At 48.3% G+C, this 19,641-nt stretch overlaps 1 protein-coding gene across 2 annotated transcripts in view; it reads right to left on the bottom strand.

Annotated features, from left to right (window-relative positions):
* The window catches only part of ZBTB16 (zinc finger and BTB domain containing 16), a 74,113-nt gene that overhangs the window by 24,254 nt on the left and 30,218 nt on the right, over positions 1-19,641 (bottom strand). For both annotated transcript variants that reach the window (XM_085209130.1, XM_085209131.1), the window contains exons 3-4: positions 14,953-15,050; positions 4,124-4,210 (exon numbers count right to left, since the gene is read on the bottom strand). In XM_085209130.1, the coding sequence (XP_085065256.1) occupies positions 4,124-4,210; positions 14,953-15,050 (185 nt within the window). The remainder of the gene's footprint in view (positions 1-4,123; positions 4,211-14,952; positions 15,051-19,641) is intronic.

Genomic DNA, 19,641 nt, shown 5'->3' on the forward strand with positions numbered 1-19,641 from the left:
CGCCAGCAATGAGCTACCAGAGCCCCATTTGTGGATGCACTGCTTGGTAGTGATTGGTTTTCTCCTGAATACATTTAATTTTTCCTCTACATTAGAAGAGCACAGTAAGTAATTTTCCACGCTCTCCCTCCGGCATGGCGCTGGGCTTACGCTGCTATGAAGATGAGCCAGAACAGTTGCTGCTTTTCCTATTGCTGTAGGATGGAGGCCAAGGAAAGTGAACACCCAGAAAGAACCTCTCAGCCCAGAGCCGGCCGGGCCACAGGCGGCGCGGCCATCCCTGTGTTTACAAGCAGGAGTGACTTTGTCTTTTAATACCTTTTACACTGCAGCTGAAAGAAGGGCTTAATTTTTCCACCATAAGAGATGGAGACTGTTTTACAGCAGTAACCGGGCAGAAAATTTACACCAAATTGGAATAGAGTATCCCAAGCTGGAAGGGTTGCAGAAGGATTGCCAAGTCCAGCTCCTCCTGGTGCACTGTCTTTTGGAAGGGGCAGTGAGAACAACGGAAAAATGTGAGAAAAATAGCGTTCCTACATCCAACCTGTTCACCTGAGAAACATCTCCCCACGTGGAAAAAAACCAAGAGTCCTTAGTCATCCATTTCAGAAAACTTCCCAAGCTTTGGATGACCCAGAAAACCAACAACCGTCAGTTGGCTTTTTGCAAACTGGAGCTGCACCCTGCAATAAGAGCTGCATTTCTGAACAAAACAGGTCTGTTTGGTACCTCTGTGCCAAAGGAGTCCTATACAAAGCTTATTTATTCAGCCTCTCCCTGAGAAATGTCTGAACCACCCCTGAAGCCATCCACCCCAACATCTACCAAAAAAGGGCATTTTTTTTTTTCTTTTGGCAAAGTCTGAAAGTCTTCCACCGAGTTGGCCAAACAACCTGCTGCTAAGGATGAGAGGATGACGCTCCAAAACCTTTTCTGGGAGATGTCATTATTTAGAAAGAGAGCTAATTATAGCAACTGTATTGGAGGAATGTTTCTTCTGCCACAGGCAGCGCTATTTGAGTGCCGCCCAACAACAGGAAGCTATTAATTTCAGTGAGTGTGAGCTCCTCTGGCCATAGAGCCCATTTCTGATGTGTAACTGAGATGTGTGTGTTTACAGCTCAGAGGTGATGATAAACCTGTTTAACCTGGGTCATCGTGTTCCGCTGGGCTAAGTTTTCATGTCACCCTTTGAGCTTTGGCACACACACAGACCGCCATGGTCCAGCCCCAAGTTTTCCCATCAGGCCAACACTGACTCATGCAGAATTGTCAAGGTCACCAGCGACAGCCCATCTCCACACTGCTCTGCACGGCTTTCAGGATGGCTCTGGACCAAGCCATTGCCTGCAGGGGTTGCAGAGCCCTGGGAGTGTGATGTTTGGTGGTGCCTTGTGACACCACACATGGCCACTACCAAACCCATGCTCCAGAGCCTGCTTCACCAGCCCAGCGTGGGGCATGCACCAAACCCAACCCCTCGATGTGCTGGCGAGTTCCTGTAAGCTTTTCTGCCCTCCCTAACCTACAGCGTATACAGTTGCTAAATAGATTATGGTTTGTAAAGTTCAGCCTCAAGTAGCATGACTTTGAATACAGAGGGCAATCACTTTAAAATTTATTACCTGCTGCTTGGCAAGCAAAGTTTCCAGATCAAATGACGTGCTGAGCCTATTCCTGCTCAGTGACGCAGCAATTTATATTACTGATCGGTCATTACAACCTCTGGCATATAACCGGTCATGTTCTGCATGCCAACATAGCGTCCACACATCGAATTTCAACCTCTGAGTATAAACGCAGTCATTAGTGGCATCTATCAGTTTTTTCAGCATTGAAAGACTAGCTTGCTCTAATCTAAACTGCCCTTAATATAGCACAGAGGGGAGAGGGCTCTTCTCTGCAATTTTGATTTCAGGAGTTGCTCAAAGACTCCACTTTGGACTGCCTGATGTGAACTCCTCCGTGCCCCATAACAAACCCACTGTGGGTTGGAAGGGCAGTGTTTACAGCGTGTATCTGTCACCCTGTATGGGGCAGAAGGAGCTCCTCGTGCTCACCCACAGCCAGCCATATCCAACCCGAAGAGCTGGAAAGCACAATAACAGAAACGTGGCAAAAGCCAACTGTTGATAGCTCTTTGGAAAGGAGCAACGTTTTCCTCACAGAGGGAGCAGTCATATTACGCAGTATTTGCTGCACAATGGTTTCCTACATGCATACTTTAGAGCTAAGCTATAAAAGCAATAGTGCTTTAGTGAATCACTGCCTCGTGTCTACGCTGCACTGGAAGAAGAGCTCAGGCTCTCACCCTTACAAAGCACGGAAGCTAAAACAATGCTGCAACTCAAGCTGCCTTCTTTATCAGCCTGCCGTATCACGCAGTGGTTTGCAGGAGGGACTCACGGTGCACTGATGGCTCTTTATTTGCCTGAACACTGTGTGATGTTGGGATAACAGATGGGGCTCTGCTCCTGTGCCAAGAAAGGAACCCCAAGGCCCCCCCAGGGCCGCATTCCTGCTCTCATCCCACTCAGCATCTTAGCATCCCGTTAGAAGCGACACACAGACCTCGTGGCTGCAAGGCGAAACCCACAGAGAGCCCCAGTACAGTGCAATTATTTGTAGAGATGCTTGAAAGCAGGAAGAGAATGATCAGTGTAGGCTGAGACTCTCAGATGATTTATAATGCACCACTCTTAGGCTCCCGATCATCAAAACAGTCTTGACAACGTTATTTATCTCTTGGAAAGCTTCTCTTAAAATCTGAAATGGTGGCCAAGTGCCACTGCACTGGTCACATTCAGTAGAAGTTTGATGAGAGTTACACCTGAATTTTAGAGCCGTGTTTACAACATCGAGGGAGCAACAAACCAATTATCTGGAAGGAAATTGCAACCCCTTTAGCAACTCCTGCCAACAGCAACACTTCCATACTTCCAAACCTCTGCTCCTGGGTCTGGGGCAAGGGCAGGGCTGGTTCTATGTTCCCAGCACCTCTCCCACTTTTCTTAAAGCCAATATTCTATGGATACTGGTCAGTTTGCATCATGGCCAGTGCTTGGTGTACAGAGCAAGGGTGGCCATCCAGCAGCACAACGACACTCTGAGCTGAACCACAGATGGCTGTGCTGCTCTTTCCACCAGTATCTCTCAGGAACCCACCTGGGGATGTTTCCCTTTCGAGAGTCACAAATTGTAATGCAAACACAAAAATATTTCCAAGAGGTCAACAAAAAGCAGGCTGACTTACCTTAATGGAACTAATTTCAAGATTGAAATGGACTTGGGCAGGTCAGAAGCTGGGACCGCAAAGGGTGAATCTTGTTGTTTGCCAAAACTTCCAAAGGAAGCTTAAATATCTAACTTAGGTCTAAATGGTGTTCGATAAACAGGTGCTTAGAATCATATCAATCACAGAACCATAGAATGGTCTGGGTTGGAAAGGACAACAATGCTCATCCAGTTCCAACCCCCTGCTGTGTGCAGGTCGCCAACCAGCAGCCCAGGCTGCCCAGAGCCACATCCAGCCTGGCCTTGAATGCCTGCAGGGATGGGGCATCCACAGCCTCCTTGGGCAACCTGTTCCAGTGCATCACCACCCTCTGAGTGAAAAACTTCCTCCTAATATCTAACCCAAACCTTCCTTGTCTCAGCTTAAAACCATTCCCCCCTGCCCCCCTAGCAAAAGTTTAAAATCATTTTAAAACCATTTTAAAACCATTCTCCCCAGCAAAAGTTTCATTCCCCAAGAAACAAACAAACCCCACTGGGGTGAAACCAGCACCACAACCACACCCAGAGCAAAGCACTGCGCTCCCCAGCAACTGCATCACTGCATGACTGCAGAAAGTCAGCCTAATCCTGAGCATTCCTGAAGGGAACAGCAGCAAGGGTCACTGCTTAGGGACAGAATGGGACAAGATCAAGCGGGGCGGTGGGACACAGGATCCCTCCATTGGACATAAGGGCTCACTGAGGGAGAAGTAACAGAGCTGGGAAAGGGATCTCCTAGAAAGCACGGCTGCCCAGAGCAGAGGCAGCACACACAGCTCTTCCTTCTGCGCTGTTTGTTTGGAGAAGAAGTTAGGCAAAAAAAAAAAAAGAAAAGTCAACATACCAGTATGTGTCTGCCTGTGTGTCTCCAGGGCATCTTCTTTTGAGAATTGCGCACCGCACTGATCACAGACAAATGCTTTGGCACCCGCTGGAAAGACAAAGGGGAAAAGGAGCATTATTCAGAGAGCACGCACAGCAGAGAGCTACAGCACACAGCAAGGTGGGAAATCACAGTGGCAAAGAGCACTGCAGAAGGGATGGGGTGGGCACAGACAGGCATCCCTAGCAGCGAAGCCATGTATGGGGACAGGGCTTGGATGGAGCAACTCAACAGCAAGCATCCAAAATCAAAGCTCCAAATCAGGATCCGATAGGAGAATTTATCCATTTCTGGAGAGAAAGGTTCTCACGGAACCAACACAAGCAAACAGCATGAAAGTGATATGAAGAGGACTCCTTTAGGAACGCATGTATTTTTAAAGCCATTCACTTCATAAAAAGCAGAATTTATTGGATAGACGGATGTGTATTTTACAGTCCACAAACAGCAGCAAGAAGCAGCCGCCCTCCTCCGTCTCACTGCTCAGTGAGTTCCAAATAACAGCACAATGCACAGATATACCATTGACGTTGCACAGTTCTTTCACTGAGAGGTGTTGCTTGCCAAGAAGAAATTAAATATTTGTTTTCAAAAAATCATTAAACATCAATGAGTTTCATTAGAGTGGCAACTGATCTAACTTTAATTGGTTTCCTGCCCCTTCCTATTGTAGCGTCGTCACCAGTATCAGAGGATGGGAGGAAAGCGAAGGCAGAAACCATCTGATAAGCAACGCGGCAGAAACAACACCATTCAGTGAGAAGCACAGATACTCCTTTGCCTGTGAGAGAGATGTGGTGTTTGGGGGAATTCTTAGAAAATCACTATCAACATGTGCCGCGTGCGGCGGGTCAGAGGTGCCGGTGAGAACAAGGAAAAAAAACAGGATGTCTAACAGCAGATAAGTCACTTCCAGATAAAACCAGATTAACAATGCACACTATCTCCAGTGCTTACGCTGCCAGGACAAAGCTGTGAACGAGGCTGTGAGATCGTGAAGCTCGATTCTGCTGCTGTAGGGACCCATCCGTGGAGCAGAGCATGGAGGAGCAGCTCAGAGGACAGGGGCACACAGAGCTGCTCCCCATGCCCGCATCCACGCTCAGGAACCAACCCCGGGATGCACAGTGCAATGAAACAAAAGGAGAGACGGAGGTACCACCAAATCCATTACCACGAGAATTCCTTTGCCTTTAAATTGTCTTAGTAACGGCTGGCTCACAGGCAGAAATATTTGGCAGCAGCGAAATTAAAAGTGATAAATTTTCTCGCCAAGCTTTGATCGATAATAGAGGTCTCATCTGTTAATCAATAAGACAGTCTGCCTGTTTACTGTGCATATGTTGTTCTCTGCTGCCTTCCCTATGATGTCAAGTTTGCATTCAAAACAACTCAAGTGTGCATAAACCACATGGCTGCTTGCAAAAAAATAAATAGGAAGGTGCATTTTGGTGACATCACGGCGCGGCCGCAGCCCTGTTCCCATGTGCTGGGGGACACAGGGATGTGGGGACACAGCCCCGTGCCAGCTGCCCCCTCCCTTTGCCCAAGGACGGCTTTAATAACGAGCTGGGCTCTATTACCGGCATAATTAGAGAGGTCACTGCTGTTCAGGAGCTTGCTCGGGATGTTTTGTTCCTGGAGCAGTGACCCAAAAGGCCAGCAGGGCCATGCCACAGTTTCTGTGTTGGGTTGGGTGGTTGTTTTTTTTCTTTGTAATTTCATTTCTCCCCAGAAGCACACACTGCATGCCATACCCAGGGCTGAAAAGGGGGCATGGGGCATTGCCCACGTGGGGACAACAAAACCTCATCCACCGAATGGTAAATGATGTGCACTCAGCACCCAAACCATCCTGCTGAGCCAAACCAGGCACAGAGCATGGCGAGCATCCCGATGAAGTGCAGAAAGGCAGCTCCCAGACCAGCTGCAGGGACAGGCACTGGGAGTACAGGACTGGGGCAGCCTTCCCGGGCACCCATGGGACCCTGATCAATAGGGCAGCGCCGCCCACCCCTCCCCATCAGCTTCCAGCACAGCTGATGTACAGCAGGCAGTTGCCAAGGCGATGCCTCTCCATCTCCACTTTGAGCTCTCCGAGACCCACTGCTGTGAAGCGTAATCCACGAGGTTACACCAACCTGATGGAGCAACAAGTTGGCCCCGTGTCGAGCAGCTGAACCATGAGGGGCCAGGACCCCACGAGCATCACCACCACTGCAGCAGGGCCATAGTGGGGACAGCACGGAGCTGCAGCCCCCAGCTTTGACACAGTCCTCAGCTCCAACACGGCCCCCGGCTTCAACACAATGCCATCCTATGCAGAGGGGAAGGTGGGCATGAGTGCAGGGTGCAGGAGGGGGGATGCGGGAAGGCACAGGGACTGCTGAGCAGCTCAGAGAAAAGCAAAGCACGAGGCGCCCGCCGGCAGCTGACCGGGGGGCGGGGAGGGCAGGGGGACAGCAAAATTCCTTGAGATTTTAAAATAAACAGGGTGAATGTTCTGATGAGATATGCATGCTGGGTTACATAAGGAAGTACAGAGTGTACCAAAACAGCATACCCAAAAAAAGCATAAGCTGTCAGAACAATGAGTACAGACACGGGGCATTTTACAACAGGCTATGCTGTACAGTTTTATTTACAGTACCTCTTATCAGTCAGGGAACAGCACGCTGCCTGCCAATTTCCAAAGGCCAGGACTGTGTGTTCTTTCACTCAAGTAGATGTGTACTCCAGGCAGGGAATTTTTTTTTAATCAACAAAACAAAAACTGATCTGGAGCCAGAATTCCTGTAATGTACACACGCTCGGAGGAGAGGGGGGAGGAGAGAGTACGGCGATTGAATATGTAAATAGTTCAAGGTTAATTTTACTATGTGAGTCACCAGGAAAAATGTCATCCAACATCTGAGCTTATTATAACAGGGCTTAGAAAAAACAGTTAGATGTTTATTAGAGGGAGCATGACATATTTGAAAGCAGTACATCAAGAGGCTGTGTCAGGGCTTTTTTTTTTTTTTTCCTTCTTTTTTTTTTTTTTATTCTTTTCTTCTTTTAAATAACACCCGTAAAAACTATTAGCCCATTAAAATGTAAACAGAAGTTTTGGGAGGGTATTTTTAGCGAGTGGCTTGTATTGCCTACAGTACATAGATATCTTCAGATGATCTTCCCAAGGGGATGGGACTTAACGTGCTGCCAAGTATCAGCTGTGTTTTGGAGCATGCCTTGTAATTGGCACACAAGCCTCCACCGAACATTTATATCTGTACGAGCAAATTTATAGCTCCTGCCTAATAAAGGTCCTCGCGGCAGCAGGCTGGCAAAAACACGCCGAGAAGCGGCTCGCTCAGCGCCCGGCACGCAGCGGGATGGGGTCAGCACGTGCTTTTTGTGCTTTTTGGCCCTTTTCTTCCTCGCTGGACAGGTTTTTCCTCCCTGCGGGGCTAAGGCTGCTCGTGCCGTGACATGGGGATGAATGATGCTTGTTTTAATGACACGGCGTGAGCGATGCGCTCGGTTTCTCGGAAATTAGATCCCAGAAATGGCGAGCTTGAACATCGCCCCCGAGCAGGATGGATGCGGTGCCTAGGGCTCCCAGCTCAGAGTTTTGCCCCCAGTTACTACCTACTGGGCAGCAATAGATGCAGCGCTGCCATTCGATCCCTTTTCCACATCTTTTTCCCCCAAAAGCCCCAGGCTGCACAGCTGCCCTAGCACTAGGATCAAGCGGCATCCCCTTGGCCATGCCAACCCCGCTGGCACCCAACCCTCTGTGCCCAAGCTGCATCCAATCACTGCACACCTGGACCCACAGACATCATCCCACTATTTTAACCCACCTAAAAGAACTACTTCTTTCACACTCCCCCAGGCATCTACTCAGTGAAACGTGGAAACAACTGATCAACTTTTCCCGTGGAATACAGCAAACTACAAGCTTTAGCACCGGACCGCACCTCCTGCAAAGCATCCTGAGTCTCAACAGCTCATCCTGGCATGGGGGTACCCTGAAATGGCTCCAACCTGTAAGGAAAAGGCTCTGTGGATCTGAAAACAGAGCTTTCCTATTTTTAGTCCCTATCGGCCTTAATAATACTTCCCAACGCCCATTCAGCTTAATTACTTTATTGAGGACAAGGAGTAGGCTCTCTAGGTTTAACGCTTGTGATGTTAGGAAGTAGTAAAATGTTCTAACTGGTTAAAAATGACACTCGTCCGCTTGCCTTTGGTGTTCCCAAGACCGTAATTGCGGCACAGGCAGCAGGTCTGAAGCTGCTGGGCTGCTCCAAAGCTTTGATTTTCACCTCCTGCACCGTAATTGAGGTGCTGCATTACAACAAGTGCAGTGGTGGTCTTTCCAGAGTTAGGATAAAAATGAATAGATAGGGACAGACAGATCCTGTGAGGGTCACAGAGGTGGCAGTGGGGACACCTTTGCAAGGTGTTCTGCTACCTCCACAAAGCTGCTCTCCTCCGACAGCAGATGAGCCATGCCTCATTAACCTTCCCAACTAATTTTACAATTTACTAAACCACTGTTTTCCCGCGCCCATTTAACCGTTCCTGACTGTGATAAACTTTTATGGGGCTGGTGGCCAGGAGAAAGCTGAAAGGAGGCTGAGGCAATAAGGAGAAGAGGAGGTACTTAAAAATATAAATGGTTACTCACGTGCCTCGAAAAAACAGAAGGAAGAAGAATCATAGAATGATAAGATGGGTTGGAAGGGACCTTAAAGATTATGGAACCATCGAATTTAGAATGAATTGGGTTGGGAGAGACTCTGAAGATCATGGAAACATAGAATTTAGAATGGGTTGGAAGGAACCTTAAAGAGCACAGAACCATAGAACTTAGAATAGGTTGGATTGGAAGGGCCCTTAAAGACCATAGAGCCATAGAATTGTAGAATGAGTTGGGTTGGAAGGGACGTTAAGGAGCACAGAACCACAGAAGGTTGGAAGGGACCTCAAAGACCATACAGCTCCAACCTCTGACGTTGACTGGTTGCCACCCAGACCCCCAGCCGTGGCAGGGAGCAGCCAGCAGGACCAGGGCCATCATGGGATGTCTGCTCACAGCCCTATGCTCCCGCCCAGCCTTCCAACAGCCTCACTGAAAAAGCACAACGCAAAATGGCTCAACCCACACAAACGTATCGCTGCTATTTTCAGGTAGAAAACAGGAAAAGCAGTATTTGCCCGTGCTGCATCTCAAGGAGGGTCCTGAGGCAGGGCTCCACGCCAACAGAACACCCAGACCCTGCATAACTGCAACGCGTGCTCCAAAGCGACAGCCCTGTGATACAGCACTGACTCCAGTCCCCGCCCTCAAGCACAAGGGATTAATAAAAATTTGGGATTATATATTATTAAAATGCTGTAATCGGCAAGAAGGTGGAGAGAGGGAAAAATATGGATTAAAAAAGTGCCAAGTAAATTTATGCACTGTCGTCGCTTTACTACCCTAATTAATTCAGTAATTTCAAAAACAATTTTATTTATGTTCCATTTACCACATCAAAAGTGCAAAGGAAAAAAAAAAACAACCCACAGTGATGCTAAAATAATACCTCAAGGCATCTATTTTTAATCAGTTAAAAAAAAAAGAAAGAAAGAAAGAAAAAATCCGAGCCCTGGTTTCTATACAATCTCTCTTGGGCAGACCACCAACTCTAAGAGAGAGAAAACAGCCGAGCCCTCTGTGAGTGCCTTCCTGGCTGCCGAAAACAGAGCTTGTCAAAAAAAAACAAATCCATAATGGCCTGAGGCTCCTCTCCAATCTATTTTCTGCTCAGCTGGTTTTAAATGAAGTTATTATGAGTCATTAAAACACCCGCAAGCCTGTGGAAGTCAGCCAATTACAATTTTAAATTTAGCCTGTTCTCTACCCCATTCTCTTGTTTTCTTCTTTTGCTCACATAAAGCTGCTTTTTATTATTATTATTATTGTTATTATTATTATTATTATTTCCCTTTCCCCTGTTTCACCCAAGTGGAAGAGACAGTAAAATCTCCAGTACTTTCCACTAAAAGTATAAAAGACATCTAGGAAGGGCCGAAAATATCAAGCTTCAAACCAGGTTTGGATTTAGAGAGATGTGAAAGGGTTTTCTTTTCATCCTTTTCTCTAAACTGCCATAAAAATGCGATAATTGAATATAAAAATAATATAAAAAAAAGGAAGGTGTGTGTTTTATAAAAGGTAAAAGCTTCTGAACCAAGTGTGAACCTCAGCCCCAAAGGATGAGCTCATCCTCAGTGCTATCGGGGCATTCTGCGCTGCCAGCTTCATGGGGAAATGGCCGACAGCAGCATCAAGTAGCACAGGAGGAAGGTGTAAACCCAAGTATTTCCCATGTGTTCCTTCCAGCTTGTCAGCAAAGAGCAGCCAAAGGCGCCCAAGTGGTGCCCTAATGGATGCTCAGTGCAACCCTTCCTCTGCAGCTGCCTTCAAGCTGCAGGGCAATAGGTCTGCATCCCAAAGAGCAGGGCAGGAGCGATGCTCAAGGGGAAGCCTGCCAGCAGGGGATGAACCGGGGCTGGGCTCTGGGGTTTGGGCTCATTTTGGCACCCAAGCTGTTGGCTTGGCCGGGTGGCAGTGGTTGCACCACGTCGGGCAGGGGGACGGGGTGAAGGCTGTCCCTTGCTGGGGACTTTGCCCACTGCTGTGCCACATCACCTGACATGGGAAGACACCCGGCAGCACCTCCCTCACACACCACCCAAAACTAAGGGGATGGGATGGATGCACCAAAGGTGGGGAGAGCATCCACCAGCATCACCATCCCAATTTCATCTGCTGATTGGAGAGCTGCTTGGGGACACAGGGAGAAGTAATGGAGAGAAGGGGATATTTTCAGGTTAAAAAAAAATAATAATAATTTCAGCTTAGCAACAATAAAAAAGGTTATTACATAATTTCCACTTTTCCTCCACCCTTAAAGTAATGTTCTATCTGACAGCCTCCTCTCAGAGGGGAAAAAATGACAAATCCAATCCAAAATTCAACAGCCTGTGTTCTGTTCAGAAAGCACACAGTGTACTATACAGCCCATAAAACTCCAAACAGCCTCCAGACACTTCTGCAATCGTCCTCCATCAAAACACTTTGTCTTGCATACAAAAATAAGATACAGTGCTGAACGGAATACGAAATCAGCCCATTACAGTACAGGGAGGCTGCTACTTAGCAACAAGGGGGCTTTAAAGCCGCGATGCTCTACAGGAAACAAAATCTGTCAAGCCTGTTGGGCAAATGATAAACATTAGCAGTATTAAAAAACACAAAAGCCATGTAAATGGATTGTGAGCGACGCGGGGAGGGCTGGGCAGGCGCGGCGATGGGGCAGGGGATGGCTCCCAGCCATGGGGAGAGGTCTCAGCCCGACCCCCCCGGGGGTTCCGGCACAGTGCCCTGCATTGAACTTCCATAACTTTCCCATCTAGCATGCACGACGAGGAACCTGGAAGGCGACGGGCTGCGCCGCGATGATCACATATATTTAGAGGTATTAATGTAGACAGATGTGCGTAAGATTTATTTGCTACAGAGAGCACTATGCTGTAATGGGTCCTGGCATCGCGCTCCGCATAATGCGGCGCAGAACACCTTAAATAACAAAGAGCAGCCAAAAAGCGGGGAGAGAGGAGAAGCAGTGACGGGTGAAAAATAAATATATTTCATCAGGTAAGGGGGGAAAAAATAAGCTGGCTCTGAATCAGCAGCCGGGTCTAGGAACGGAGCCAAAACAGGAGCTAAAAAGCAAACCATATTCTTCTGGTCTCAGCTCAGACTCCTGAGGCAGAAAGGATTGGGGGGTTGGGGAGGGGAGGGGGGGAGAAATGTATTTTTCATCAGCCAGTGTATAATTTATAAACAGCATTAAACAGTTTTTGTTTTCTTTCTTCCTCTCTCCTGTGTGTGCGGGTTGGCCGGCAGTCAAGCCTGCATTAATTTCTGCTGTGGGTACAGTGTGTTCTTGGATGCACATCTGCGGATGATCATAAACGCAGGAATGCTGGCAGAACATCCAGACCTGCCGGCAGGCCGCTGACATCACTCGGGGACCGAACGCGGGACGGCGGCCAGGCGGGGAGGGGGGGCCGGGAAAAATCCCCGCTGAGCCTTCAGCGCTTCCCTTCCTGCTCCCTTCCACTGAACAATGCTGGGCACGGAGGGAGGAGCGCGGCGAGGGGCTATCGCCTCCATCTCTGATCAAACATCTTCAGCGGGAGATAACCAGCGAGGAAGGAACGTTGATGTTCATCAGAGACGTGCAGCGGGCAATGAGGCTGTAGTGCCAGACCTTGGCAGGATGAGCACCCTCAGGTGTCCCCCGTGGGACCCATGGGATCGCGGCAGGGTCGGGGCCGAATCCTGCTCCCAGCACCTCGCAGCTCCCAGCGCTGCTCCTCCATCCCGCAGCCCCCGGGCACTGCAGGTGCTGCAGGAGGGCACAGCAACCCGCACAAATGGCCTTGCCCACATTTGTCCCCATTTGCAGTCTGGGTGGTTACAGCATCCATCTCCATCACGGCAGAGATTTCGGACCAGAAGCAAAGGCAAAGCAAGCAGCAGGGAAGGAGTAAATCCCCAAATCCCCCCGCTTCTCCCAGGCAATGAGTTTTTTCTGTCCTTCTCTTAATGCAATCTTTAAAGTTTTTGCAAACACATCCCAGTTAGGAGCAGGCAGTGATAATGCAGCCACGCCATGCACGCACCAACACTTTGCACTTCATTAAGGGTAAGCCTATATTGAAATGTAAACATTTGGCAGAGTATTTATCATGCACCTGAAAGCTGCTGAGATAAGAGTGCCAAATAATCTCCGCGTCACAGCGCGCACCACAAAACCCCCATAGGGCTGGCTTGGACATTTATAAGGATGAGAATTATTACATTTACTCATGTTGGATTCACTTATCCATCCTCCCTTCACCAGAAACCAAATGCATTTCCATGAGACACGCACCCCCACAAGCTCAGAGCACAAGGACAACACAGATGTAAGGATGGCAGTGGCCCCTTCCCACCCCCTCTCCCTGCAGGACCACCCTGCTCCCCTCTCCTTTACCCTGCTGCACAGGGTAATGCATGGGCTTAAGCAGGTTGAGTGTGGAGAGTGCTCAAGAGCCACGAGAATAAAACATGCAACAGTCCATTTGGGCTCCTGCAGTTTCCTGCCTTTCTGTGTCGGAGCATTTCAGCTCGAGAAGAAGGTCATTGCTTCTTCAGATCCACTATGGGAAGAGTTTGGTCAAAAAGACAAAATAGGATCACTGGGATGACTGAGGATGTATGCAGCTCTTTGAGAACCAAAGGTCCATGGCACCTGTGATGGCCTCAATCTATGCCAGGGGGTGAGGTCTGTCTGCAGCGCAGGGGTAATGGGGACGTGCTCCCTAATCTGCCCATTAGCTGCAGTGCACCTTTATCATCAAGTTTCTCCCCCAAACACTTGTTTAGGTAAGTTTGAAATGCAAACTGCAATTAAAAATACTATTCACTGCCTTCAACCTTTGAGGGGGGCAGTGGTGCTGGGGGGGGGACGACGACACCCATCTCCTTTGGGGCATGCTCCCAATTCAATCACCAGCTTGTGTATAAGGCAAGCTGACCGGGAAAACAAGCCGACCCCTCAGAGCCAAGCTCCATCCTGGCCGGGGGGAGGTGAGGGGAGAGGTGCAAAGGTCTCCTGCTTTAATAAATAACAGCGCTGGAATCCGCCGCGGCTGTTTTCGAGCGCTGGGAGAGCTCGCCCTGCCCGCTGCCCCCACCCCTCCCTAACCCTTGCCAGATTAGAGAAAAAATTAATCCTGTGCGATGACAAACTTGGCTCGGCGCGCACTGTACATACTGTACCCACACGGCTGGCAGCCGGCCAGGGACGGGACGAGAGCCAAAGCGGCGGTAACAAACACGAGCCGCGCACGCCAGCGCTGCGGGAGGGGGGGACGTCCGTGCCCTGCAGCCCCAGGGCAACGCTGCCGGCCCTCAGCCCCCCCCCTCCAGCTCCTGTGCCCCACGCAGAATGGGATTTTGCTTTGTAAAGCACCCGAGCTCAGAATCTCTGCCACCAACTTGAAGCATGCTCCCCAGCATCATCCCTCTGGGAGACCACAGTGTGCAGCGCTGCTCCCCGTGGAGCATCCCAACACATCTCTGCTAACAAACCCAGTGGCCACCTGCATTTTTTTTTTTAGTTTTAATTAAATAAAACCCTTAGCCATACATGGGGCTGCATGCCCAACAGGAACATCAGGCTAAATTGACTTGCAGAAGCCTCCTCACCCGCGCAGCGCTCCAGCCTTCCTATATCTATTTAATTAAAGGGCCTGCATAATTTGAACCCGATAGTTAGATTCATTAGACAGAGAATACCTAATTCTGCAACAGTTTTGCTAATGAAGCCACGCCAGGTATCTGTACGTGAGGATCAGCGTCCACTGCCCAGCACACGGGAGCAAAGACGCTGCCTGAGCCCTCCGGCAGCAGCACAGAGCACTGAGCACTACACGCAGTCTGTTATTGCAGGCTGCTCAGCATGGAAAATATTTCCCCAATTACAGAATTGAAAACAAACTTTAAAAACAAGGTGAAAAAAACAAAACAAAACAAAACAAAACACCAAAAAGTCCCATCTCAAGGGATGGGTGCTGGACGAGACGTTTGCCATTTGCTGCTGCAAAGGGGACGAGGCCACCTTTGGGTGCAATGCATGCATCAGGAACTTGCAGTAGGTGGGCACTGAGCACATCCCTACCAGCACCCCAACCCGACCCACCTGAGTGTGCCAATAAGTGCATTCGCAGCCGCAAGCTGTCCAGAAACCGCTTCCCACACAACTCGCATCCGTACGTCTTCATACCGCTGTGCAGCTTCCTAGGGGAAAACACAGACAGGTTAGTGCTGCTGGGAGCCTGGGGAGAGGGCAGGGTGAGAGGGGAGATGGTGTTCCAAATGTGAACCCTGAGAACTTCCAAAATATTTAATGAAATCTACATATTTTATGCAGGTGTGCAGCCAGGAGCCAGCAGAAATCGGTTGAAGTTTTAAAAGCACCCTAGGAAAGGTCAGCTGTTGTCCAGAGAAGCTGTGGGCACTCCATCCCTGCAACTGCTCAAGGCCAGGCTACCTGAAGGAGGGGGCACTCAACCCATGGCACGGGTTGGGGCTGGGGGGGCTGTAAGGTCCCTTCCAACCCAACCATTCTATGATTATACGATCTTCAAGGACCTTCCCAAGTCAACTATTCTATGGTTCTATCCCCTTTAAGGACCTTCCAAACCCACAATTTTATGGTTATATGATCTTTAAGGACCTTCCCAAGCCAACCATTCTATGGGTCTTATGCTCTTTCAGAACCTTCCCAAGCCAACCTCTCTATGGTGTATACTCTTTAAGGACCTTTCAATCATTCTATGGTTATATGCTCTTTAAGGACGTTCCCAACCCAGCCCATTCTACAGTTCTATGGTGCTATGATCTTTCAGGCCCCTTCCAATCCAAATCATTCTACAATTCCATAGTTCCATGATCTTTAAGGGCCTTTCCAACTCAAGCCATGCTATGTAAGATCCTGTGTTTCTCAGCATTGACTGTGGGATATATGTTTGTATCCATCAGCCATACCTGATGTCTACATACAGTATCTTCTGGTAAACTCCTTCCTGTGTGTGTTGTGCCCTTTAAGACAAAGCAGTGTAACTCTAAGAGGTTGCCTGGACACATCTGTTATCAAATCTCAATTCCTACCCAGATGCAGCCTGTTACAATCACAACACAAAAAAATTAACCATCAGCCAGCCAATGGGAAATGTGCCCCTCACCATGTCTTGGTGTATAAAACAACACCTGCCTCTGGCAAATTGCACAACCAGAACTGCAACCTACAAGACCTTGTGCCCCAGATTGCAAGGAGGTGCACACCATTGATAAGCTCAGGCTTTTGCAAACAAGTGCAGCTTTGCAACTGACAGAAGCATAAAAAAATACCATCCCCAAGTAATGAATGCTTCCAGCCAAGTTTGTCGGCTTTTGCCTACGGGACACACCTCATTTAACACAAACTTCTCATACTGGTGGCAGGGAAGAGTTTGTGAGAGCAGCAGCACATGCAACATTTCAAAATCAGATTCCATAAACAGAGAAGCATTTATGTGCATTGGAGAAGTACCACACCAAACAGCCACATGCCAACCTCTGATCGAATCCACCATTTATCACTGCTTTGCAATAAGACAAGCATATTTTTATTGTGCTGTTGCCAACCACAAAACAGAAATGGTCTTGTATGGGTCTGGATGGTGAATATTAGATGCAGCCTGGCTCCAAGCAGTGTCCGTTGTGCACAGCTTTGTCCTCACCTCCGTGCCCAATGCTCTGGGTGTCAGGATAGCACCCACGGTCAAAGGCATTGATGAAAGAATTGGGGTGGAGTTTTTCCTCCCCCCCCTCCTTTTTTTTTGCTTGCTCAAAGAACTCAATCACTGCATTTGCACGCGGAATGAAACTCCTTTGCATTTCTCAATGCAAAATGATTGCGTCTAAATATTTGTCAACATTACAGATGCTTAATTTGTTAAGAAGACAAAAAGAAATTAAATATCTTAAAGCGCCACTCTTAAAGAGAGTTTTTTTCTTCTTTTTTTTTTTTTAAATATCTGATCAGGACAATGGCATTGATTTATCTTAGAAATTAATGAAAATATGTCACTAAAAAGCCCCGAGATGTGCTTCCCAAGCCTGCACCAGGAAGGAAAGCCCACGACTTGCTTCGAGACAACGTAGCAGTGCAATGCATTCTGCAAGAAAGTCACCTCCCATCGTGGCTGCCACACAGATGGCTCCCTTCAGGTAGTGTGCAAGGCAGCCAGCCCCACAACAGCCTGGTAAAGAGGAGACCCAAAGATGCTGAACTGCAGCATTGGGAATGCTGGGCTACAGAGAGACACCCAGCACTGAGCAAAAACTCCCAAAGAAAGAGAAGGCAGCAAAATGCTGTAGAGGAAGTTTGTTTCAACCTTCAACTTTGCTGTAGAATATAATTATTAATCAAGCTTGTCCTGAATTCACTGTGTCATAGCAAAGGATTAAGAGTCATGCACGAATTCAGGCCAAGGCAGTTTAGAATCCAAAGGATTTATCTGCCTTGCAAAAATAAATAAAACACAAGCCTCCCGACAGACTTCTACTGCCAAGAAGTCAGCTAAATAAGTGACAATCTTCTAATTTTGCATTTTTAATTATGGACATGCCTGTCACACTTCCATGCTTCAGGCTGAGCTGAGTTCTGCACCTATAGGTTCAAACCTTTTTGCTGGGGAGAGCACAGCCAAAGTTGCAGCGCTCACCTCTTTGGGGCTAGAAAGTGTTCTCAGTGAATTAAAATGTAGTTGGTTAATTAGCTCAAGTAAAACTTTGGTGGTTTTAAGTGAGCCTTAAGAAATGCACAGCTCTGGTTTGGATTTTTTTTAATTCTTTTCAAGTTATCTTGAGACTGACTGCATCCAAGCAAGTCTTTTACATTGAGGGCGGTGAGGCACTGGCACAGGTCGTCCGGACAGCCAAGGTCAGGGGCTCTGAGCACTGCTGGAGCTGTGGGTGTCTCTGTGCACTACAGAGAGTGGCACCAGGCAGCCTCTGAGGGTCCCTTCCAAATCAAACCACTCTCCAATTCTGTTTCAAGGATACAGTGGCCATTTTCTGCTGTTGCTTTGCTATGGGTGTCACTCTGTAAGTGAAGACAAACTCTTGCCAGACCTCAGTGACCACATCTCCCCTAGCCCTGTGCTGTCCCCTCAACCCCCCACCACAGGCTCTGCTCGTCCTTAAGGGCCAATGCCAGCACGGAGACATGGGCAATGTTTTCTGCTGAGCACTGCAAGGGAGCTCCTTATCTTCAATGCACACAAAAGCAAAAACAAAACAAAAAAACCAACCCAACAAATCACAAACCAACCAGAAGAGCCATCAAACTTTTTAGTTTTTAGCCAACAGAAATATCATCTTCTTGTTTTCTGGAACAAAATGTTGAGATGGGAAGAGCTGAACGTGCGCTGCGCCAAAATGCAGTGGGACCCTCTTTGGAGGTGGCCATGCCCAGAGCAGGTCTGGAGGTGAGGGGGTATGGGATGAGCAGGGTGAGACAGCAGGGATGCTCACGGGACAGCAGTGATGCGCAGGGACCACCACAGCTTTGCTCCTCCTCCACGAAGGCACCAATGGGCACCGCATGGATCCCCACTGCGCTCTGCACCCATCCTCACCCAACTCACCATAATACAGACAACAATGCCCAGTGCAAAACTCAGCCCTTGACAAGCTCTCATAAATTTATAAGACTTCCTTCCCACCTCCTCCAGCAAAAGCAGCAAAATAGAGAAAAACAGCGGGGCTGGGTGCCATGGCCAACAAAAGAGCCCATTAATCTCACGGGTGCCGCAGCTCCTGGAAATCTGCATCTGCCATCAAACTTGGGCGCTGATTTTTCCAGTCGTTACATAACCTGCTTATTGTTTTAAAGCGCTCAAGTTCTCGCCGAGTAATTTATTTTCAATATCTTTATCAACAAATTTCAGTGGGAACAAAAGTTTTTCATTTGGCGGCTGCTTATAGGACGATCTTATCGCTCGCAATCTTATACAGGCTCTTTCAACAAGGTCTTAAAGCGCTTTATCTGCCGGGTTCCTGGTAGCAAAATATGATTGAAATGTTCTATTTATGCTCACTGGATTAAGGAGATGTTGCAAAACTGCACAAAAAAACCTGGTAGATGTAAGCAAGGTATTACAGCTGCTCAGGCTGTTAAGATCTGAGGGGAAAGATCAATATGTGTTTGTGCCGTTTTACTGAAGTTGTGCCTTAAAAAGGGGGAGGGGGGGGAAGTATATTGAAGTACACCACTGAGAAGCGATGCCCAAACTTAAGTACAAAAAGATAAACTCCACTTTATTATTGATGCTGAAATTTTATTCCGTGCGCTCCCGAGCATATTAACCAGGAGGATGCCCACGGGAACGAGAGCAATGACAATTGGGAAAAGCTCCTTTTCTCTTTTTTTCCCTTTAACAGAAAAGAAACCCAGCACCTCCGGAACATCTGCCCTCACCGGGTGATATTTCAAAGCTATTTTTCTAAGATAGTTTTTTCTCTTTAATTACTGTTAGGATAAATAGCGGAAGCTGCGGTTTCCAGATGAGGAGGTGACGCTGGATGATGCAGGGGATGGATGGCAGGAGGCAGTGGGGCAGCCCCACGTGCAGCCGCGTGCCAAGGGGCAGCGGGACCCCCCCTGGGGGAGTGCAGCCGGACAAAAGCTGGGATGCAGGCAGGCCCCTCACAAGCTGCAGGCAATTAAAAAGGCCCGTAAATGCCCTGCAAAAAGCACTTCAAAGGGACAGTAATTCCAGGCTCGGCCAGTCGAGACCGCGCGGTGTAAAAATTATGAGTTTTCCCCACGGGGTGCTTTGTG

Source organism: Meleagris gallopavo, chromosome 26, assembly GCF_905368555.1.
Source record: "Meleagris gallopavo chromosome 26, MGAL_WU_HG_1.1, whole genome shotgun sequence".
NCBI lineage: Eukaryota > Metazoa > Chordata > Aves > Galliformes > Phasianidae > Meleagris > Meleagris gallopavo.